Source organism: Fistularia commersonii, chromosome 35 (assembly GCF_037954325.1).
Source record: "Fistularia commersonii isolate RoL2024-O1a breed Wild chromosome 35, RoL_Fcom_v1.0, whole genome shotgun sequence".
NCBI classification, from domain to species: Eukaryota; Metazoa; Chordata; class Actinopteri; order Syngnathiformes; family Fistulariidae; genus Fistularia; species Fistularia commersonii.
Window position 1 is genome coordinate 2493351 of NC_141318.1, and position 24441 is coordinate 2517791.

The 24441-nt window shown below is 40.5% G+C and overlaps 3 protein-coding genes across 3 annotated transcripts; 1 reads left to right on the forward strand and 2 right to left on the reverse strand.

Moving 5' to 3' along the window:
• Positions 1-1709: 1709 nt before the first annotated feature.
• Positions 1710-4512, reverse strand: LOC147213767 (ependymin-2-like). The gene is made up of 6 exons (XM_086142526.1): positions 4333-4512; positions 3208-3239; positions 2956-3093; positions 2701-2887; positions 2201-2282; positions 1710-1953 (listed from the first exon to the last, which is right to left on the reverse strand). The coding sequence occupies exons 1-6, from the start codon at positions 4421-4423 to the stop codon at positions 1827-1829; spliced, it is 657 nt and encodes a 218-aa protein (XP_085998652.1). The 5' UTR covers positions 4424-4512; the 3' UTR covers positions 1710-1826.
• Positions 4513-7412: 2900 nt separating this feature from the next.
• Positions 7413-9640, reverse strand: LOC147213768 (ependymin-1-like). Its single transcript, XM_086142527.1, has 6 exons — positions 9483-9640; positions 9347-9378; positions 8684-8821; positions 8408-8594; positions 8239-8320; positions 7413-7822 (listed from the first exon to the last, which is right to left on the reverse strand). The coding sequence occupies exons 1-6, from the start codon at positions 9556-9558 to the stop codon at positions 7696-7698; spliced, it is 642 nt and encodes a 213-aa protein (XP_085998653.1). The 5' UTR covers positions 9559-9640; the 3' UTR covers positions 7413-7695.
• Positions 9641-23092: 13452 nt separating this feature from the next.
• Positions 23093-24406, forward strand: LOC147213769 (uncharacterized). The gene is made up of 5 exons (XM_086142531.1): positions 23093-23233; positions 23529-23687; positions 23771-23872; positions 23951-24115; positions 24188-24406. Exons 1-5 carry the CDS (start codon positions 23165-23167, stop codon positions 24371-24373), a joined length of 681 nt encoding a protein of 226 aa, XP_085998657.1. The 5' UTR covers positions 23093-23164; the 3' UTR covers positions 24374-24406.
• The last annotated feature ends 35 nt before the right edge of the window (positions 24407-24441 follow it).

Here is a 24441-nt window from a genome sequence, read left to right on the forward strand (position 1 = left end):
AAGATACAAAATAAATAAAATGGATTAAACAAAATGATGAAAATAAATAAATTGTATTAAAAATGAGAAGAATAAAGTAAATTGATCAAAAAATGATAAAAACAAATAAAATGGATAAAAGAAACAATGAAAATGAATAAAATTGATTAAAAAAAATTATGAAAATAAAGGAAATTGATCAAAAAATGATAAAAAAAATAAAAGGATCAAAAGGTGATGAAAATGTATATAACGGATCCAAAAAAACGATAAAATTTTCTTTTAAAATGGATTAAACAAAATTATGAAAATAAATAAAATGGATAAAAAATGATGAGAATAAAGGAAATGGACCAAACATTGATTAAAAAAATTATGAAAATAAAGGAAATTGATCAAAAAAATCATAAAAATAAACAAAATGATCAAAACATGATCAAAATGAATAAAATTGATAAAAAGAATTTGAAAAAAATAAAATGGATCAAAAATGATAACAATAAGTAAAATTGATAAAAAATAATAATAATAATGATAATAAAAGAATAGATAGATAAATATGTAGTAAGAAAACATTGAGATGTAAAAAAAAGGGAAAAGTGGGAAAAAAAAAGGGTTTATTGGAATGTATGTTCAAGTGTCCAGGGTTGTGCCGAATTAATTTTATTCATCCTAAATTTGTTGTAAAGGGGTTGAGGTCAGTCAAGGTCATCTCTGCATTCTAGAGCTCGCTTTTTGCACCGTCACGTTGGAAAAGGAAGGTTCCGGCTCCAAACTGTTTCCCGTGGAATCGTCCAAAACGTCTCGAACGTCCCGAAGCTTTCGGCCGTCCTTTCACAGATCCTGAAAAACAAACTTCACACTTGGCGGTCAGACAAGTAAGCGTTCACCCGGCGACCGCCGAACCCAGACTCGTCCATCAGATTGCAAGACGGAGAAGCGTGCTTTACATACTTAAAGCGTAGAATTAGCTCTATGTTGTTTTTGTTTTTTGTTTCAGAGCAGGAAATATGAAGTGCAGTGATAAAACCCCTCGAGACACACCGAGGAAAAATATTAACAGGGATTCTAAAAAAAAAAAAAAAAGGAGGTGAGAAACGAAGATAATGAGACAAAGCAAAAGCGAAAGTGCATTTATAACGGGTTTTTTTTACACACATTTGCTGAAGTTATTCTAAGTTTATTGCCTTGCAGCCGCTGATCTCCTCAGTGGTTTCACCATTTTAATCCAGAGGCTAATCCCACCCGTGTGTGTGTGTGTGTGTGTGTGTGTGTGTGTCGTTAGCGGGCTGCCGGCCGCATTTGGCTATTGAATTGCAAAACTGCACGCCCACGCACTTGTTTATTGTAGTCACTTATGGCAGCGTGACCTGTTGCCGGGGCGACGGCGGGCTGTTTCTCCGCAAGCGTCTCGGCTGTAATTGTTGATTTTCTTGTGAAAAAGGGAGAAAACGCTCCCAAATACTTTATAAGTGTATTTCTGCGGTCCTATATTTGTTTGTGGCTGCCATAGTTACACACACACACACACACACACACACACACCATGGACAGTTTGTTTTTTTTTGCATGCAAAATCACATTTTAAAACATGCTCGTGATGCTTAAACGCTTGAATTTTGCAGAATCTGTAAAGTTCATGTTAATTCCCGATATTAAACTTAATTCGACGTCGCTGACGTTTGTCAGAAAGTCGATCGGTAAATAAAGTCGGCTCTTCACACGGCTTCTCGACAGTTTTGACATTTTTTTTATTGAACGTTCCCGCGGAGTCGGATCCTTTTCTTCGAAAAGATGCGAATTTATCGGAAAGTCGGACCGAACGCGGGCGTCGATCTTCCGTCGGTCTACAGGAACTCGTTGAAAAAACTGTTTACTGTCCCCTCGGGCGTCTCCTCCGCGGGCAAACCCTGACAGAAGGACGGCACCAGAAGGAGCTCCGGTTCCTTCACTTCGTTCTCCACGTTGAAGTTGCTGCCAGACGAGAAAAGAAAGGCGAAGGTCAACTTTTCGGACGATAACGCGTCGGTCGGAAGCGGGTTACGGAGCGACGGGAAGGCGACGGCGGAGTCGCTTTTTCTTGGATTGTATGTTTGAATCTACTTTAAAATCAACATTTTTTGTTTTTTTTTGGTTTTTTTTTTCGCGTTTCCTGCGGTTTCACCTTTCGCGATCGGGTGTTTTCGTCTTTTCCGAACCGTTTTTTTTTTTTTTTACGAACCTGCAGATGAAGGAGGAGGTTTCACCGATGTAGAACATGGACAGGGGCAAACATCCCAACGTGACGGAAAAACTGTAGTACGCTGGAAAATCAAAACCCGTTCCAAATTACGATCGATATTTCTCCAAAAGACAAATATACTGCTCAAAAAAATAAAGGGAACACTCGAACAACACAATGTAACTCCAAGTCAATCCCACTTGTGTGAAATCATAGTGGAAGCAACACAGATTCATTTTGACTTGTTTTAAAGACATTACATCAAAGTTGGATCAGCCTGGAGTTTGTTTTTACACTTTAATTTTGAGTTTGATTCCTAATCCAGACCTCCATGGGTTGATACAATTGATTTCCATTGATCGTTTTTGTGTGATTTTGTCGTCAGCACATTCAACTGTGTAAAGAACAAAGTATTTCATTCATTTAGATCTAGGATGTGTTTTTTAAGTGTTCCCTTTATTTTTTTGAGCAGCGTATATCCGTATCAAAGTCCAACCGACCTTTCTTTTCCGGCACGGATCCCATCCAAGCGTTGATTTTAAGTCCTTCCCCTTCGATGGAGGGATTTCCGACGTCCATCGAGGCCAGAAACTTGGAGTCGTCGGGGACGTCCAGAGGGTGCAGGGACGAGTGCAGGGTCTTCTTCTGGCAGCTCTGGTTCTTGCCGTCGATCTCGTAGAAAACCCCCTGCGGGAGGAAACGTCGGTGAAGAGCGGCGGGCGAGAAACGACCGAGTCGAAGCGACGTCCGTTAACCTCCTGGAAGAACATCAGCAGGTCCACGGTCAGCGAGGCGTTGAAGGGTAAGCCGGCGGTGGACCTGAAGCGGAGCTTCTTCGCCGTCGAGTCGAAGGCGTAGCCGCCGACCGCTTTCACTTCGCTGCTCAGCGACATCTGGATGGGTTTGAAAAAGCAAACGGCGGTTCAGAAACAGGGAGAGGCGGGAGGTGAGGTCGGGGTTTAAAAAACCCGAAAAAAGAGGACGGGTGAAGGTGGACTGGAACTCACCACCGTCAGCAGGCCGGTCATGTTGGGTGAATCTGAAAAACAGAGATTTTCAATTTAAGACCTACTTTGATCGGCGTTCTCGCAGCAGTGCGACCGTTATATATGATCGTGTTTAATATAAATAGACAATATATATATATAAATAAAAACAGAGAGACATAAATATTGATATAAATATAGAAAAATAAATGTGAACAAAAATATGAATATATATATATATTAATATCAATGTAAATATACCTAAAAATGAATATAAATATAAGTAGATACATAAATATGAGTATGAATATAAATACATAGATACATAAATATGACTATAAATATAAGTAGAGACACAAATATGAATATAAATATACACAGACATACATAAATATGAATATAATTATAAATAGATGAAAAAATGAATATCAATGTAAATATACCTAAAAATGGGTATAAATACGAGTAGATACATAAATATGAATATAAATATAAGTAGAGACAATGAACATAAATGTAGACATAAATGTGAGTATAAATATAAATAGAGACATAAAAATAAATATAAAAATAAATAGAGGTACATAAATATGAATATAAATATGAGTAAAGGGACATAAATATGAATATAAACAGAGACACATGAATATGAATATAAATAGACATAAGTATGAATATAAACATAAGTAGACACACAAATATGAATATGAATGTAAACAGAGACACATAAATATGAATATAGAGACATAAGTATGAATATATGAATAGATGATAAATGACTATCAATATATCAATATATTGACTATCAATATAAGTAGACAGAAATACGAATAGAAATATAAACAGAGATACATAAATATGATTGTAAATAAGAGTAAAGAGACATACAAATATAAGAATAGAGGCATAAATATAAATTGACGATAAATGACTATCAATAAATAGACTTAGATATGAATACAACTATAAATAGATACATAAATATGAATATAAATATAAGTAGATACGTAAATATTAATATGTCAAGAGACATGAATATAAATATAGAGAAAAAAAATCTGAACATAAATATGAAAAGAGAGAAAATAAATATAAAAATGAATGTATATAGAGAGACTTAATAATAGTTAGGGTAGAGAAAGTTACGGCAGGGCTGGTGTTCTGCGTGGGCGGCGGCGGCGGCGGCGGCGGCGGCGGTCCAGGCCAGCAGGACCAGGAGAATCACCGCCGCGTTCATGTCGTTGCGTCGGACGCCGGCGGCCCGGAAATACAGCGGCGGACGACACCGACGGCACCGAGCTCTCCTCGTCCCGCTTCCAGACGCTTTTATAGGTCAATCGACGTTACGCAACGAGACCTGGGATGACTCCTGACAACAAGCTGTCTAAACACACAAATCCTGTCCCGGCGGGTCGTGACCCCGAGAAATAAATCCACAGGTTGCTTTGTCTTTTGTGATTGTGCAGCTGCCGGACTGTGTTTTGCACCGAGGTTCCTTCGCACAAAAAGGCAACCTTTGTATTCCTGAGTCTAAAAAAAAACAACTTCTGATCGGCCTTTCGAATACCGGCGCGCTCGGCAGAATGTACTTTAACAATCCCGGACGTATAACTTGATAACTACGACAAAATAAGGCGAGGAACCGTTAAAACGAACAGAGAACTTTTTTTAAAAAAAAAAGGTTCAAATGCTTCGTTGAAACCGAAATTCATCCGGTTCATTGGAAAGCCTGAATTTTTAATTTTTAACCTAAAAAAAAAAACAAACTGTGCAATATTTCATTTCACTGTGCAATATTCAGAAACTGTGCAATATTTCATCTCATCTCATAACAGCTACACTACAATTTTCCCTTCTATCATACTATTGTGCACTCCTTACCTCACTTGTTACTAAGACACTTATAGTTTTATCACTGTTTACTTAGACACTTTATAGTTTCACTGAGACACTTTATAGTTTATAGTTTATTTTTATTTCTAATTCTGCCTTTTCTTTTATTATTTATTACTGTTATGTTTTCTGTAACTCTGACACAGCAATTTCCTTCGGGATTAATAAAGTTGTTCTTATTCTTATTCTTATTCTTAATTCCAAGAAGAGCATGAATAGTTAATCATAGTTAACTATAGTTAATTGTAGTTAGTTATAACAAAATAATCTATGAAAGAACGTCAATCCATTCAGTACTTTCATCTGACCCCGCTCCGCTACCTTTCTGGTTAGCTTAGCATGACGAACGTCTCGCAATTTAAAGTCAATACGCAAATCAACCGATCCAGTACAGTGATCGCTTAAGATGAAAAATTAATTTTCTTCCAGAAGCGGTAAATATGTTGATTTTTTTTTCACATCTCAAATTAACTTTCCCCATTTGAAATAACAGAAAACAAATTAATTCGTTCCAAATTCAGAAGATGCCGCGAGTCGCGGGACCGGGCTTGGCGCGTACCGTGAAAAATTTCGAATTTTACTCCTTTTTTTTCCCGCATTTCAAGGATAAAATTTGCTTAAAAAAAACTGGTAGATAAACGATGCGAAAACAGCGCAAGGGACAAAAGGATCTTAAAATCTCACTGTGGGCTGAGGGTTCTGGTCGGCGGGGAACGACACCAAGTCCATTAAAGACTCTTAAGGCTGTTTTTTCCAGAAGCGATCCAAGCTAAATAGAAAGCCTGCGGTGTTTCCACCCTGGTGGACGGCGTGGGCCAGGTCAGAAATGTGTTATTGTCACAACTCGGTGCAGCTGTCTTTTGTTACTCTGCCCATGAAAATGTCCGCTTTGTCCACGGCAAAACAACTTTGTCAGGTGACGCGACGGCGCCAAGACGTCTGCGCGCCGGCCAGGACTCCTCCGGCGTCGCCGGGACAGAAATAAAAAGATTCATCTTCCCCCGAAACGCTCTGCGGTTCTTCCCCGAATGGAGCCTGTGTTCGCCGGTCCATTGACTCAGAGAGATTGCACAATTAACAACGAAACTTTATCTACGGAGTCCCTTCCAAAAGCGGTTACAAGGACGGGTAAATAAACACAAAAGTTTGCGATAAAACCGTCAAAGCGGCGGTGTTGCTTAAGAGAAGCGAAACGCGGCGGTTTATTTTCTCGGTGAGAAAAGCAAGGATTTTCCTAGATAAGATGAAATCTTGGAGGAGTTTCTTCAAAGCATTAAACCGCAGGAGTCTTCTCGAGACTCAAGAAGCCATTCTTCTCCTTCACCGTCCGCCGACAACTCCGTTTCCCAACACCGGACCCGAATCTGTAAACTAATCCCGCCGCGCAAATGACTTTGGGCGTTCGAACGAAACGCCGCTATTTTAAAAACTGCGGATCATTTCTTCGAGTTTCATTTTACCTTCAGGCACCTTGGTTCTATGAGGAAAAACACTCGTTCTGTCGATAAAAAATATCTTTCCTTCGACATCTATTGGACTCCGTTATGTTTGATGAACTCGTTCTTTCTTGTATGTTCACCAATAATATGGATATTAACATTTAAGGTTTCTTTTCTTGAAGTGATTTACCGGCTACGAAGTTATCAGGTCCAACGGTGATACGGAGATATTTTCGTCGTTTCAGTTTGTTCCCCGTACGCTCCCACGGGTCTGATTTAAAAGATTTAGTCTACGCGCAATAATCTCGTGTTCTTAGAAATGACAAATATCCCCTGCAGAACAATAATAGCGATGTTTGGTTTTTTTTATCAGAAAGTCACTAGTTCTATGTGAAGGAACTTCTTCGGAAAACAGAAGTCCTTACCGAGGTCTTGAAAGTTGCTAAATCTAGCAAAGGGCTGCACTGATGGGACGCAACGCAACGGACGTTAGATGTTTCAAGAAGAGGGTCGGAGAAGCCGGACTGGGATGGTGGAGTCATGTACAAAGGAGGGAAAGGGAAAATATTGGTAAAGGATGCCGGGAGTTGGAAGTGCTGGGCAGGAGGACGACCAAAGAGGAGATTTATGGGTTGAATTAGGACATGAGGTTACTTGGTGTGAGAGAGAACAGGGTTAGATGGAGGAGGCTGATGGTCTGAGGTGACCCCTGAAGGGAGCCACCCTGAAGAGGAGGACTTATTGTTGACTGCGTTTATTTATTTGTACTCTTAAAAGTTGAGAAAAGCCCCCCAGGCATCTCTCATGTTTGTTTGAAAGGTAGTGAGGGAACCAACACAAATCAATAATCCGAACCCGTGATCGGTAAATAAAGGCCGCTCTTCACACAGCTGACAGGTTTGACATTTTTATTGATCCATTAATCACGTCTCACTGGTTTTGTAAGCAGAACCAACCGTTAGTACTGAAAGCTAAAGCTAAATTCCTTAAATCACATCTCCTTCCTGTACAAGAGAACGTTTGTGTGGAGTCGGATCCATTCCGTGCCATTTCTTCCTAGAGGAGTGAAGATCAAACAGATGCGAATTAAGTGCAAAGTCAGACCGAATACAGGAGTCGCGGGTGAGCAGAGAGGGCGGCCGGGGTTCCGCCGGCCGGGGGTCCATCTTCCGTCCGTCTACAGGAGCTCGTTGAAAAAACTGTTTACTGTCCCCTCGGGCGTCTCCTCCACGGGCAGACCCTGACAGAAGGACGGCACCAGGAGGAGCTCCGGTTCCTTCACCTCGCTCTCCACGTTGAAGTTGCTGTGAAACGGACACGCCAAAGGAAAGGCGAAGGTCAACTTTGTGTTTTCGACTGATAAAGAGTGCAAAAGTGCAGGAGCGGCCAAACAGAGCCGCGGTCGGCGGGTTCAACGGGGAGGGTTAGTCTTGGTCCCTCAAACGACCTTATTCTTCACCGCAGTTCAACTTCGATTTCACGTGGGACAAGGGTCCAAAAAAATGAATAATCATGAAACACTTTCTCTGAATTTTGTTAACACCTTTTTTCATTTTCTATTTAAATTAGACAGGAGCAGACCGACTAACTGTTAGGAAATGATAGGACAACTTCCAAAAATGATCTACTGTCAAGTCGTCTGTCATTTTATCTTTATCGATCCGAGCCCATATTTTGCCTGAAGTGTCTCTTTCTAACGGTCAGTCCCGATTTCACAAACCTGAAGATGAAGGAGGAGGTTTCGCCGATGTAGAACATGGACAACGGCAAACATCCCATTGTGACGGAAAAACTGTAGTGCCCTGGAAAATTAAAACCGTTCCAAATTACAACCCTGCATAATCAGTACTTCTCAAAAATAAATATATCCGTATCAAAATCCAACCGACCTTTTCTCTCCGGCACCGGTCCTGTCCAGATGTTGATTCTAAGTCCTTCCCCTTCGATGGACGGAGTTCCGACGTTCATCAAGGCCAGAAACTTGGAGTCATCGGGCACGTCTAGAGGGTGCAAGGGCGAGTGCAGGGTCTTCTTCTGACAGCTCTGGTTCTTACTGTCGATCTCGTAGAGGACGCCCTGCGGGAAGAAACGTCGGAACACGTGAAGCGCCGCGGGCGCGAAACAACCGAGTCGAAGCGACGTCGGTGAACGAAGGAGCCATTAACCTCCTCGAAGAACATCAGCAGGTCCACTGTCAGCGACATGTTGACGGGCAAGCTGTTGTTGGATCTGAAGCGAAGCTTCTTGCCCGTCGAGTCGAAGGTGTAAGAGCCGACCGTTCTCACTTCACCGCCCATCGACATCTGCGTTCATGAGAAAGCAAACCTTGGCTCAAAAGGGTGTTCGTTTTATCTGAAAATAACAAGTTCTGTCTCAGGGTCTGGATGAAAACGGGGGGATATCAAAAAAGCATTAGCGATAACTTACAGAAAAGGAACCGACCAAGAATGGCCAGGGATTTTTGCAAACATTGACAAAAATCTGACCTCCAAATATAATCAAAGATGAAGGACCCGACAGAAAATTCAGAAGGAATAATGTTATGAAATTGATTTTTTTTTTTAAAGAAATAATCTTAAATGTAGGCACAACATTACTTTTACCCCCACAAAACAGTGGGTCAACAGTTAGCGCTCCATGACTGTGATATACACAAAACATGAAAATTACATAACAACCCATCAAATTATCAGAAAAGTCAGAAGAATCAGGTAACAAAACTAAAGCGGACACACCAAAATCACACTGAAGTAGAACTGTTACCCTCGTTTCCAAAATGAGGATGAATTTCAGTTATTTCAACCCTGAAAAAGACAAGTCAAACTCACCACGGTCATCAGTCCGGTCATGTTGGGTGAATCTGAAAGACAGTGATTTCAATTTACGACCTACTTTGGTGGGAATGTTAATAACAGTTAATAAATGACAAAGAGTAACAGAGAAAACGGAGCTGCGGATTCTTACGGCAGGGCTGATGGTGTTCTGCGTGGGAGGCGGTGGTCCAGGCCAGCAGGACGAGGAGAATCACGGCCGCGTTCATGTTCTTGTGTCGGACGCCGGCAGCCTCAAGTTACAGCGGGAGTTGACTCAAACGGCACCGAGCTCTTCTCGTCCTTGGGGCACTTTCGGATTCTTTTATAGAGCGGCGATCGCTATTACGCAACGAGACCCAAAAAGACTCTCTACAACAAGCTGTCTAAACACACAAATCCTGTCCCAGCAGGCCGTGACCCCGAGAAATAAATCCCGAGGTTGCTTTGTCTTTTGTGATTGTGCAGCTGCCAGCCTGTTTTTCATCGAGGTGCGTCTCGGCATAAAACTGCACTTTCATATTCCAGAGAATCCAAAAACCTCCATCAAGATGGATGATTTTAACCCGCCTTTTATGGATACCCTCAAATGTCCTTCATGTGAGGAAAACTACCGTACATTTCCAAAGAGGAATTTGCTCAGCTAGACCTTTAAAATGGGTCACGATGCGTTCTTGAAAACCTGGAAACTATTGACAAATATTTGTGTCGTAAAAATTAGTGCAGGGAAATGAGATTAAGAAATCAAAAGGTCATGATAAATTAATAGTTTAACAAGAGACGACACCGATATAAAAACAACCTTGACCTTGAAAATTAGGAGACCACCCCCCGATAGGCAAAAACTTCTGAATTCACAGTGAACTGATGATCTTAAGATGTACAAAAACTCTTGAAAGTAAAAAGAAAAATTAAGATTCAGAAATTGAATGCAATGCAAATTTGTACACGTCACGCACAGCTACTGAGTGATTTGTTAGTTGAGTAACTGAATAAAACATTTGCTATGGGAACGGGGGGGCTCAGGGGCACGCCGATTCTTTGTTCTACCCTGCTTGGGAAGACTAGTTTGCATAAATATGCTTTACTGTTCGTCTCCTACTAGAATGTGTTGTTTAAAAAGCACGAAGAATTGTTGTTTCTTTAAAAGATTGCAATTTATAAACACATATTTTTACCCAGGGGGCAGCCGTTGTTTTACTAGCGTAATACATGCAAGGTTCAACTTTAGCTTAGGTGTTAACTTTAGCCTTCCGTTAGTGTCAATTTTGCCTCTAATTATGCTTATAATGCCACAGGGTGCTGCTTTTGGGTGCAATTTCCAGTCGGAGGGAAACAAAAGGACTGATGCTAGGCTGCACAGCTTTCTAAGGGACAAGAAGTGAAGGAAAGAATGGGAAATTGCTCGTGGACGCAGACAACTTCCTAAGGATCCCGAGGGCCCCTCTCAAGACACATTTGAGGCATTTAGCTGAGCTAAGCTGCTGAAAGACCTCCGGGTGCTGCTGCTTTTAAAAGGACACTCGAGCCAGATTCCATGCCTACGGTTTTCTTACACAGACAGAAAAACGGTCCTCGGGAAAACCATTGAAGCCTGCTTGAAGAAACGCCACAGGCAGGAGATGAGAACCAGAGTCACTTGTTCAGTCAACACAGCGGTCTGTAAGTCTACAGTAAACAGACGCTCTCCCTCTGCTAGCATAGCAACGCAGTTGCCCGACTCTTGCGTCTTTCTTCATCTTTATTTTGATACCTGTGATCAGCGTTCTCCTCCTCGCTCTCGAATTGAAATGGGAAGTTTTGCACAGACAACTATAAAATGAAAGGGGCCGAGCCCAGATCAACCTTGAGACGTCACTACCCAGACAGCGTTGTAGCGTAAACATCAATGGCAGCCTGCGAGTGGAACTTTTTTTTCTACAGTTTTATACAAACTAATGCACGTTGACAGATTTTATCATGATTTTTATGTATCTGGTACATATATTGATCAAACAGGATAGTAACATTTCAGTAAACCGATCGAAAGGTGATTCATTTTTTTTTCTCGGCTATTCGTTATCATTATGTTTCTTGTCGCCCACTAGTGGCTGATGCCAGTATTTCAACAACATATACCCCCCCCAAAAAAAATCTCATTTGTGTCTCTGGCCTGGAATAGTAGCGCATGTGTTTGTTTGTGTTATAATTCTGCCTAAAAGATTCTGGCGCGTTTTTTGAAATAGGAAGCATTTACACAAGCTGATATTTCAAATATCAATTGTGCCCCGCACGCACGCGCGCACACACACACACACACACACACACACACACACACACACACACACACACACAGTTACCCCATTGCCCTTGTTAATTGTTTTTTAATCAGTCGCAGCTGCATCAGGATCCAAGCTGGCGTCGGGCCGTCGTTGCTTGTTGATCCGAAAGCCACTCAGCAGGGAAACCAAATGAATGGTACTGAAAATTGAACAAAAAAAGATATCACCTCATCGCATCTTTCTTTGTCTTCATTTTGAAGCTCATTTTGACTTCTGTCTTCAGCGTTCTCCACCTCGCTCACGTCTCTCTCCAATTCAAATGGGAAGTTTTGCACGGATGACGGTAAAATGAAAAGGGAACAAGCCCAGATCAACCTTGTGACGTCAGTACCCAGACAGAGTTGCAGCGTAAACAACAATCGCAGCCTACGAACAGATTTTTTTTTTACAGTTTTATACAAACTATCGTATGATTCATCATTTTTATGTAGCTGGTGCAAATATTGATCATATAAGACAATAAAGTCTTGGTAACTTTAAGGGAGCAGGCGAAGGGAGTTGAATAAGATGAAAAACACAGGTGCATTTGTAGAAAAACAGTTGTAAAATACCTTGACGTAAATGACATTTCTTTGCAGTTAGCTAGCTAGCAGTTGCGAAGGAGTAAACAGAGCCAAGAAACTATGACTCATAAGTCAGTTAAATAACTAGTTTGGAAGGATTTATTCATGAATTGAAACATCACTAATTTCTAGCTGGGAGGTCACAGTGTAGACCTACATGCTTGAAAAATGTTTTATTAACAAAATGTAAAGTTGGTGCACAATGATTTTTATGTCAATTTATTGAAGGGGTCACATTTATTTTAAAAATAAAACAATTGAGAGATAATACCTCCACCACAATTTGCATAACACACAGTCACACTTAAGCAAAATATGCATATGAAGCCTTATTTTTAGACCTGGTTTGATTCCCGTGTGAGAACAGTTTTAAAAACTTAGACAGCCAACGAATCCCCAAGATAAAAAAAAATGATTTAATAAAGTACCTTTTCGCTGTAATTTAGGAAGGAAAGGGGGGAAGCGGCACCGCTTCCTGGGTTGATGTGCCTGATTTGTCTGAGTCCGACCACAATGACTTTGTCCCAAAGGAGAATAAAATCCATATTACCTGCCCTTGTAGACACAAGCACTTGGAGCATTTACTTAAGAACCATAGCTGGAAGCACCGAGATGTACAGCTTTGAGGGTTTATTTTATTTCAAGCACTGACTAAGTTAGGCACTGGCTAGCAACACACAGGCTAGGAGTCCACTTTCCAAACTAAAGGATGCTAGCTAAACGCGCCGGTTAGGCTAGTAACCTAGCTAACGGATGCTAGCTAAACGCGCCGGTTAAGCTAATACGCTAGCTAACGGATGCTAGCTAAACGCGCCGGCTAGGCTAATAAACTAGCTAACAGATGCTAGCTATAACGCGCCGGTTAGGCTAATAAACTAGCTAATGGTCGATAGCTAAACGCGCCGGTTAGGCTGATACACTAGCTAAAGGATGCATGCTAGCTAAACGCGCCAGTTGGCTAATAAACTAGCTAACGGGCGCTAGCTAAAACGCGCCGGTTAGGCTAATAAACTAGCTAACGGATGCTAGCTAAAACGCGCCGGTTAGGCTAATAAACTAGCTAACGGATGCTAGCTAAACGCGCCGGTTAGGCTAATAAAATACTAAGTGCTGTAGAAAAAGAATCGAAACGAAGACATGTCTGGTGACTTATAAATGACACATATACGAGTTCAGTCGAGGAAAAAAGAGAGGTAGATGACTTCAAAACGCGTACATACGACTTTTCCCGGCTTGTGTCTCTTTCCTCGGCGTCATTTTCCCCAACGGCTCACGGTCACCGGCGTCCTTCGCGCGCCCAGTCCCCGCCCGTCAATCATCCTGAGCCGGGGGCGGTCCTAGCGTTTCCCGGGGCCAGGGGCAAAAATGTAAACAGCCCCCCCGCCCATAATATAAACATGAGGTTGCTAAAGTATATTATTTATAGTTATATATGTATTTTTAGATAATATAAGATAAGATAAGATGAATGGAATGACAACAACAAGGATGATAAATAAACAAATAAACATTAATAAAATAATATATGATATGGTTGTATCGTTTATTTTTAGATGTTGGATCTTTGTGAGCTTATACTACCTCATACGTCCTCTGGTTGCCCTTCTGGGACAAATAAATTGATTCTGATTACGATTCTGAAACAACACAACAAACTTCTTTATTTACTGAGGGGCTCATTTAGACTCTGCGTACTGACGGCGTCTTCTGCCCATCGTCTGAGTTTATTTCCTGCCAAAATCCGTATGATTCGGCGGAGCCGGCAGACGCGTACCCAAAGCGACTTACAAGAAGTGCAATTCAGTCACCGAAGATCCAAAGCACAAGTAGTCGGAAGTCAAAAGTGCCAATTCAACCAGATAGCTATCTCAGAACCATATACATAGATAGGGAGGTTTGGGGCTAAGTGCGATTAGCAGTGTAGTGCTTGGTGAAGATTTCAGCTCACGCTAAAAGATGGGCAGCGACCCCTGCTGTTTGGAGATTTTTCGGGAGTCCCATCCAACACTGAGAAGCCGAGACCGAGAAGAGGCGAGTGACGGGGTGGACGGTCGCCCAGAGGTGGCAGATCGGAGGGGACGGGTAGGGACATGTGGCTTGACCATAACGTAAGGATACGTGGTATGCTCAGGTGAGGCAACAGAGAAGAAGAAGACAACATGGCATCGGTATAACCAGGGAGAAGACCTCAGATGCCGCTGTGGATTTGATGAAAGAGAACATGGAACTCCTAACTCTGCACCGCCTCCTAGTGGACACATTGCCCAACAACCATGGCAACTCAAAGCACCAATGGGAAGTATTTGACCGATGACTTTTGAAAAAGTTTGAAACGGACGTACCCTCTTACGTATGTAACTTGAGCACAAATTGGCCTGAAGATATTCCTTCCCATGCTGGGGGAGAGTGGGCGGGGGGACCACTAGGGAGTTCGACATCGGCTTACCCGTCCTGCCTGGTGCAAAATCTCAACAATGTCACTGTTGTAGTGATTCAAAGTTAGTCAGCTCTTGGGGGAATCCCTTCTGGGCTGTTTGGAAGAGGCGCCTCAACTCCTCTCCTTCAGTGCAAACATCCCAAAGTAAGTCAAGTCACAATGTTTATGACCTTGAAAAAAAAGGGTCATGTCAAACATTGTAGGAATTTCAGGATTTTGTAACTTTCCCAGGCTGGATGTCGTTTTGGTTCAGTATAAATGCGAAACTATACCAGAAATCTCAGCCTTTTTTGAAGAAGAGGTGAAAAGATTTCGGGGCTGCAACAGAAAAAGTGAGTCAGCTTCATTTTTGATCTGACAAGGATCCTTTCTTTTAGTAAACCGGACGACCGGCTGGTAAACCATGGATCGTTTCGGCTTTTGACTCTAAATCGATGCATGTTGATTTGTGATTTCAAAGAAAGGACCATAAAAATAATACCAGGCCGGGTCTACATCGTTAATAAGATGCTGCAATGACACAGTGATTGCTGATATATTATGAAGAGCAAGAGTCGAACCATTCGTTATAATGGGACTCAACATGATTTTCACCAAGTCGGAACTCACGTGCCGTACATAAGTAAATAAGTCAGTCACGTACAAACCCCCCAAATCTAGGACGTAAGAACACTGTAAGGTAAAAATTACAGACACAGTAAAATAAGGATTATGCTTTAGGGGCCATAAAAAGTTACCAAAAAAACAAGACAAATGCAAGAAATTACAAAGCCCTCTTGTACCACCACATGGCGACGTCTTAGTCCAACTAGTTTGCGCCCAAATCTGGTTTCCCCGTCCCGACGATCGGACTTTGTCTTTCAGACCGATTTTGCGTTTTCAAAAATATCACCCCATCCCCTTCCACAAAGTCCTTCCACCTCACAGGTCCGTCTCCGTCGTGACGGCGTACGAGATAAACCCCTCGGTTCCCCAGCGACGTGCTGACAGAAGAATCAAGAGCCCCTTTGGAAAACACCCAACCGATCAGTACGACATTTCGAATTTCTGTTTTCATATCACTGTTTTAGAGACAGAGGAGTTTCTCTTTGGGGGGATCGGGAACGAGGCCAAACGTTCTGGAAGATGGAAGAGTCAGGCGGAGATATGGAAGATCTCGGCGGACGGATGCTGAGGTCTTGGCAGGAGGAGGTGAGGAGTTGCGTGGAGGGAAAGAGGACATGAAGTGGGTGAGATGGAGGCAGATGGTTCGCTGTGGAGACCCCTGAAGGAACCAGCCCCAAGGACCAGGAAGATATCAGAATGTAAAATGACTCCTATCGAGTCAGTTTCACTGTTGCAGGCATTGAAAAAAAAAAAAAAAAGTCCCGCGTAGAAAAGCTTTACTGAAACCCCCATTTTACAGCTCAGAAACCACTTAGTCACAAACACATGACGACACTTGCGAAATGAAGGCTTCAGCGTCTCCACGCAGATATTCTTCTTACGCAAGGAACCTCGTCGACGGAGGCGGGAGGGGGGGGGGAAGCAGATGCGTGACAAAACTAAAACGGACAAGAAGTGACGAATCGGAGAGAATTATTTTGGGAAATTCGGAGCGGCGGTGAAAGATCCAAACGTGACGATGACGTCAGAGCGGCAACAACGCAACATCAAAAATACGTCTCTCTCAATACCAAGAAAGAGATTTAAAAATAAATGTATATTTGTCTCTATTACTCTCGGTCTCTGACTTGTATGCTCGCTGTGAGAAAGTGGTGCGGTAGTGCTGTAGGGGTACCAGAGAAGTTCAAGGTGGAGGTTGGACTCCATCAAGGATCAACTCTGAGCCCCTTCTTGTTTGCAGTGGTGACACATGAGGTTAGACAGGAATCTCCATGGATCGTGATGTTTGCAGATGACATTGTGATCTGCAGTGAGAGCAGAGAACAGGTTGAGGAACATCTAGACAGGTGGAGGTATGCTCTGGAAAGGAGAAGAATGAAATTTAGGAGCAACAAGTGAGGTTGCAGAGATGAAGATGTTGAGGTTGTGACCAGGATGGAGAGGATCAGGAATGAGTCCATCACGTTACATGTTTTGGAGAGAAGGTCAGAGAAGCCGGACTGAGATGGTCATGTGAGATGGTCAACTGTGAGATGGTTGGGTCATGTGTAGAGTAGGATAGTGAATATATTGATGAGACGGATGCTGGGATTGGAGGTTTAGAGGAAGACCAAAGAGAAGATGTATGGATGTAGTGAGAGAAGATATGAAGGTAGTTGGTGTGAGAGAGGAGGATGCAGAGAATAGGGTGAGATGGAGAAGGTTGCTTGGCTATGACGACCCCTGATGGGAAAAGCCCAAAGGAGAAGAAAAAGAAGAAGAAGAACTCTCGGTCTCCGATGCTCAGCATCATGGACAGTTTCAGGCAGCCTCATAGTGAAAACGGCTAATTTAGCTAACGGCGATCAGCTAAAATGAAACCTCAGCAACATGGCAGCTCTTGTCGTTGCTCCTAAGGAACCACCTCCAACAATCCCCCTTTTTTTGCTGTTATCATCGATTTTTATTCATTTTTACTGTACTGTGTACCGATAAGCTAAGCTAAGCTAAGATAACCTTTATTGATCTCCATAGGGGATTTTTTTTTGTCACAGTTTTGTAACAGTTATAGTATCAATAAATATGAATAGAATTAAATCTCGCTATTACATTCATATTCATATTGTACTTTTTTTTTTTTTTTTGCCATTATAACTGTTACGCTGCTGTGACAAAGCAATTTCCCCGATGGAAATCAAAAGAGTTTATCTCATCTTATCTTATCTTATCTTATCTTATCTTATCTTACCTTAATTAGTAGACAATTAGAAGATATCAAAATACATCCATAAATAAATAGACAGCAGAGAGAACAACAACAACAACATCTAGGATACGAATGGACGACAAAAACAAAAAAAGAAGCAGAAGGGTGAAATAGACAATCAGAATGACAATAAAAAGAACAGGAATATAAATAGAGGGACAAAAATAAATGACAAATAAGTAGGAGGCAAATGGGCTGAGTCAAAGATGGATAAAAAATAGACAATGGAGTTTGAGCAAGAAACATCTTTTTAAAACGTTTGTGCCTCTTGTAAATATAAATTAAATATAAATACAACAGAAATCCTTGGGTCGTAGCAAAAACAGTGTCCGAAATGCTAATGCTAATGCTAAATACTAAGAACCAGATAGGAGAGGCGGGGAAAAAAAGATGTGTTTTTTTACTATTATTATTTTTTTTTAACTCAATTTTTATTTTAGTTTATCTCTACATCAATATGACAGGTACATATGTACCACATAGAAGGAGATGAAATGATCATGTCAAGACATGAAATAGTAACAGAAATTTTGGGGGTAAGAAAAAAAAAGGGTAGGGCAAATGTAAAAAGGAAAGAAAAAAAAATATATGTATATCTATATCAAGACATGAAAGAGTAACAGAAATATTGGGGGTAAAAAAAAAAAAGAAAAGGGGGGGTTATTTTTTTTAATCCTAAAAAGAAATATATCAAGACCTGAAATAGTAACAGAAATATCGAGGGTAAGGAAAAAAAAGAAGGGGGGGGGGGGCAAAAAAAAGAAAAAAAATATTTAAAAGAATATGTCAAGAAATGAAATAGAAACAGAAATATCAGGGTAAAAAAAAAAGAAAGGGGAGGCAATTTTTTTAAATATATAAAAAAATATATCAAGACATGAAATAGAAACAGAATATCAGGGGTAAGAAAAAAGGGGGGGGGGGATTTTTTTTAAATATCTTTAAAATATATATTACAAGACATGAAATAGAATACCAGGCTAAGAAAAAAACAAAGGGGGGCAAATTTTTTAAATATTTAAAAAAAAAAAGTCAAGACATGTAATAGTAACAGAAATATCCGGGGTAAGAAAAAAAGAACAGGGGGGGGGGGGCAAAAAATGTTTTAAAGAATATTTTAAAAAATATGTCAAGACATGAAATAGAAACAGAAATATCGGGGATAAGAAAAAAAAGGGGGGGGGCAATTTTTTTTTTTTTCAATATTTAAAAAAATATGTCAAGACATGAAATAGAAACAGAAATATCGGGGTTAAGAAAAAAAAAAGAAAGCGGGGGTAAAAAAAATATACACATGTGAAAAAAAAAAAAAAAATCATATCCACTCCACATAAGTGATCTAAACAGATAAGCTGCTTACGCGTCCAGTCTGATTGTATAAGTTAAGACATTATTAGTTAAAAATAATAGTTTGGTGTGAAAATCACACGACCTAAAACGTATCTCAGCGGGACGCCATCCAGAAAAAAACGATCACCCGGATGCGAGCGGGGAGACGGCGAGGGCCTTCATCACCCCAAAACTTCCCAAAACCCCCCGTAGATGGAAGTGAAATCAGATTTTAACAGCGGCTTCATTATTTTCTGGGAGCGATTCATCACTTTACCAACCTCTAAGTGAGTCAGAGAAAACAAGGGATGTCATGATTTTTTTTCCCTGTCTTGTAGGCGACCGAAGGCTTAATTTGAAAATCTGTGGAAGGGTAGTCCGAGCTTGATCCGGGGGTGGGGGAGCCCCCGCATCTGTCTTGAGATTTCTAAAGCGCCCACGCTCGGGTAACACACTCCTCTTGACACGCAGGCGTTTTTCACACCTTTTTCGCCTGCGACGGAAACTTGCCAACGCCGATCCATTCAAAAGAAAGTTACGCTTTTACAAGAAACCTTGATCTGTTGATGATCATTTTTACCTCAAGTCAACAAATTACCCTGTAATTTGTGTGTGTGTAATTGTGTGTGTGTGTGTGACTGCAACCAGAAAGTGAGAAACCATAAACAGGAGAGACTAATTAAAATCCAAGTAAAGCTACACCGTCACCACTTACAATTTGCACAATTTTGTACCGTAATTTATAGATATATATATGTATATCTATCTATCTATATATGTATATGTATTTAACATAAATACATATGTATATCTATTTATCCATATATGTATATATATAACATCAAATAATAACATTAACCTTCTCCAGGCAGATGTTGCAGATTTGCGACAGCCAAATATCAGATTTTTCCTGCAACTACAACTTAATTTGAGCCTGAGAGGGTTAAAAAAATGCATATAAAAAATTGCATGTATGTAATTTTTAAATCACAGATGAATTAATTATATGTATATGTATTTAATATAAATATATATATAACATCAAAGAATTACATTAAAAAATGCATTTAAAAAATTGCATATATGTAATTTTTAAATCACAGATTAAATAATTATAATTATATATATTGTTTTATATATAATTGTATTATACATATTATATATAATAATGTGTGTATGATAATTATATATATTATAATTAATTCTAAATTACATATATATGTAATTTTTTGGAGGGCAAGTACATTAAAAAATAAATTTTACATGTATTTAATTAATTAATAAGAAGTACTTGAAAAAAATTAAAAAATACATTTGTATACGTTCTTAAAGATGTAATTCAATTGATTAAAAATTATCTATTCATTTTTTTTTTTTACATTTCATTCTTTGATGCTAACAATTTGATGGTGTGCTCCCCAATTGCCCCTGAGGGGAAAATACTTTTTTTTTTTTTTTTTTTTTAAATGTGCACAAAACCAAGTGCTCATTTTCATCCAAAAGAAATCCGATTTCACAGGTCGATTGGTGAGGAGAAACAGAGTTTTAAATGAAGATCACGCTTTAGACGCTTTGACGTCTCTCTCCGACAAAAACAAACAAAATCGCAAATACACAATTCATCCGTTCATGCATTCATTCAGTCATTTATAACGCAATCTCAGGGCCACATATGGAGACGTAAAACATTTACATTATTCCCCGTATGTGCAATAGATCCATCCTCTTCTGTGCAATTAATATTTTGCAATACAACAACCCCTACTTATACGATAAGATAAGATAAGATAAGAACAACTTTATTAATCCCGAAGGAAATTGTTGTGCCAGAGTTACAGAAAATATAACAGTAATAAATAATAAAAAGAATAAGGCAGAATTAGAAATAAAAATAAACTATAAACTATAAAGTGTCTCAGTGAAACTATAAAGTGTCTTAGTAACAAGTGAGGTAAGGATACGCAAATTACTCCATGTAATCACATACATGTACTTGGAAATACACATCTATATACGTTACATATATTTTTAAATACCTGTGACTACATTTTTATTTCTTTCTTTCGGTCCTTCTGTTCATTTATTTTTCGCTTTTTTTATTCTTTATTTTTATACATATAGTTCTATTTTGATTCTGCTTTCAACGAAAAGCAATTCCCCCCCCCCCCCTTGAAATTAATAACAAGTATTCGGGATGCAACAGCGGCGCTCACAAAGACGCAAAAGTTTCACGTAGAAACAATAAAATGATAATTTCGTGCAAGCAATGAAAGCGGAGAGCGAAACGAAGCGACGGCCCGAATCCGAAATTCGCTCTCCTGCGGTTTCCAGCCAGATTTGCAACGTTTGCAACGTTGTTGTTTTTTTTTTTATAAATACAACGTTCCGACTTTCTTCCCGCCATCTGTGGCGGTTTGACGTGTTCGAAATCAGAGTCCGACTTCGGAGATCCCATCTCACGACGTCACGTACGTTCCGACACCCCTGACGCATCGCAACTCGTGACTTTGAAACTTCACCTGCCGGTTCCAGTAATCTCCCTCGGCCGCCGGGTGTGTGTGTGTGTGTGTTTCAGAAACAGTGTTATTCAGAAACCACACTTATTACTGTAAACATACTCCGTTACAGTGCCATGGCAATTTCCGGCGATGCAATTCGATAAACCCCCTGGGGAATCGGCTCACCTGCAGAGCCCGATGTTTTTTTTTTCCACCAAACTGGCAGTGGGAAGTGAAAAAAATCTGAAAAGTAACCAATTACCCAAAGTATATTTACCAGAAATGGTACCAGGATGAGGTGCAACGTGTAAAGTGCCGAAACACGAGCGTAGCTGTGAGGGATGAGAATAAATAAAAATGAAATGAGATAAAATAAATTGAAAAAAATAAAATGGGATAAAAGTGTATAAAAGAGAAAGAGGAGAAAAACAAATCAAAATAAACAAAAGAAAAAATAAAACCAAAAAAAAAAGAAAAATAAAAGAAAAGGAAATAATATCAAAACAAAATAAACAAAACATAAAAGTCAAAACAAACCAAAATAAACAAAAATAAATAAATAAACACAAATCAAATTAAGCAAAACAAAAAAGGAAAAAGACAAGAAAAACAAAGCAAAATAAACAAAACAAAAATGAAATAAACACAATTAAAAATAAGCAAAACAAAAAAAGAAAAAAGAAAAGAAAAACAAATCAAAATAAACAAAACAAAACAAATGTAAAATAAAAACAAATCAAAATAAACAAAGAAAAAGAAAAACAAAAAAAGAAAAAGAAAAGAAAAGGAAATAATATAAAAACAAAATAAACAAAACATAAAAGAAAAAGAAAAACAAACCAAAGTAAACAAAACAAAAAACTAATTAAGCAAAACAAGAAAGAAAAGAAAAACAAACCAAAATATACAAAACAAAACAAATATAAAATTAAAAAACAAATCAAAATAAACAAAACAAAAAAATAAAAAAGGAAAGAAAAACAAACCAAAATAAATGAAAAAAAACAAATATAAAATAAAAACAAATCAAAATAAGCAAACAAAAAAAAGAAAAGAAAAACAAACCAAAATAAACAAAACAAAACCGAAATGAAAAATAAAATAAAAACAAAACAAAATCAATAAAATAAAAAAGAAAAAGAAATTAAAAAAAAATAAAAGAAAATTAAAGAAAAACAAAACAAAATCAACAAAACCAAACAAAAATAAAACAAAAAAAGGAAAAAGAAAAACAAAAGAATGAAATTAGATTAAATGTTTATGGGTGGATTTTATAAAAAAAGAGACTGAGAGAAGAGGCGTCCATTGGTGCGAGACCAGAAGTTTCTTTCCAGATCCTGAATCGGGCCGAAATCCGCGAGCGGCGGAAACGAGATTCTTCCCTCTTCCCCTCCCGGTGCCGCCGTCTCGGCGAAATTCAGCTCGGTTTCAGTTTGACACAAATCACGACGGCGCGGATTCGAGATCTTGAGAAGCCGACGGCCGAGCCGCAAACCCGATTGACCTCTGACCCCCCCCCAAGTTCTACAGGTGCTTTCTGCGATCATCTCTTCAAAAAAAAAAAAAAAAAAAAAAAAAACATGAGGAGGGGGAAAAAGGGAGAAATCTTCCATTATTCAGCTGTTAAAAATAAAAGCGAGTCGAATAAAATAAATAAACACATAAAAAAAAAAAAAAGGGGGGGGGCGGTGGTTTAGATTGACAGCCAGATCCGGCGTCTGACTCAATAACTTCCTCTTGGCATGAAAGTGACCACAGAGAGAGAGAGAGAGGAAAAGGAAAAGCTGCGTTCTCTGTAAATCCAGAAACCGAAAACAAGAGTCTGGAAGTCTTATAAATGCAAGATCGAGTGTCAGTGCAGCATGAAGGCTCCCGGCTTCTTCTCGTCCGTTTCAGATCCTCCAAGGTAACCCGGAGCGCCTACTTTACGTTTTTTTTTTTTTGTTTGTTTTCGCTCGTTTTAGATGCTTTTCTTTCGAAGCTCGCATTTTCACCGGCGTTTAAACCTCTCGTCCCCGGTTTTCTCCCCCCCCCCCCCCCCGGGTTCCTCATCTTTTCACACTTCCAGTGCTTCGGTTTGTTGTTTCTCGGGTGTCGCTCCGCGCCGCAGCTTCGCGACGAGCGGACGCGCTTCCTCCTAAACAAACTAATCAAAAGATCGCTTCGGGATTCTAAAATTCAGGATGCGGCTTCTCTTCCAGATGATGTCCTGGTTCCCCGCTCTGCTCCTTCTCTGGTGGCTTCCCGGCGCCGTGGAATCCTCGGCTGCCGCGCCGCGAATCCAGAAAGCCCGTTACAACAACTCCTTCCGACTGACGCGCTCCACTCGCAGCAGCGTCCAGCAGCTGCTGAGGATTTACGTGAGTTGCCGCGATCGAACCGGTGAAACGTCTACAGGGGGACGGCGTCCTGAACCTCCCCTTTTTTTTTGGGTTTGGAGCAGAAAGCGCAGCAGCTCGGGGACGAGGGTTTCCAGTACAAAGCCGGGCGGCTGAGCGACCTGCCGTCGTTGTCCACTGATTTCTACACCTGGTTGCGGCTGCAGGTGAGCTTCCTGTCTTCGGGTTTGTTTGTTTTTTCGTTTTCCGATTCTAGAAATCTGTAAAAATGATGCGTTTCCCAGGACGGGTCCCGGCTGCGCGCCGCGCTAACGGACATGCAGGCGTACAGGAAGAGGCTGGAGCAGCTGGAGAGCGCGGAGCTGCGGGACGCCGACGGCGCCGTCCCCTGGGCCGTCGAGAACATCTTGCTGGACCTGAGGGACCTGATGGACCAGGTGGCCAATCAGGTAGGTCCTCGCGGCCTCAAGTCTCGCGCCTCAAATCTCGCGCCTCGGTTCTCATTTTGCTTCCCCGTCCAGATGAAACACTTGAAGATGCCCGAGGCGACCCAGACCGTGACCCAGAACGCGACCCCGACCAAGATGAGCACCTCCAAAACCCTCTGGGAACGGCGGGTGGAGGGTTACATCACCCTGAGGGATCTGGACCTCTATCTCACCAAGCTGGCCAGGGACTTCCTCCTTCTGGCTTCGGGGAGAAACTGATGACTCGGCAGAAGAGGAGTCACCGCCGGCGTGATGAAACACTCGGAGATGCGTTTTTCGTCAAATAT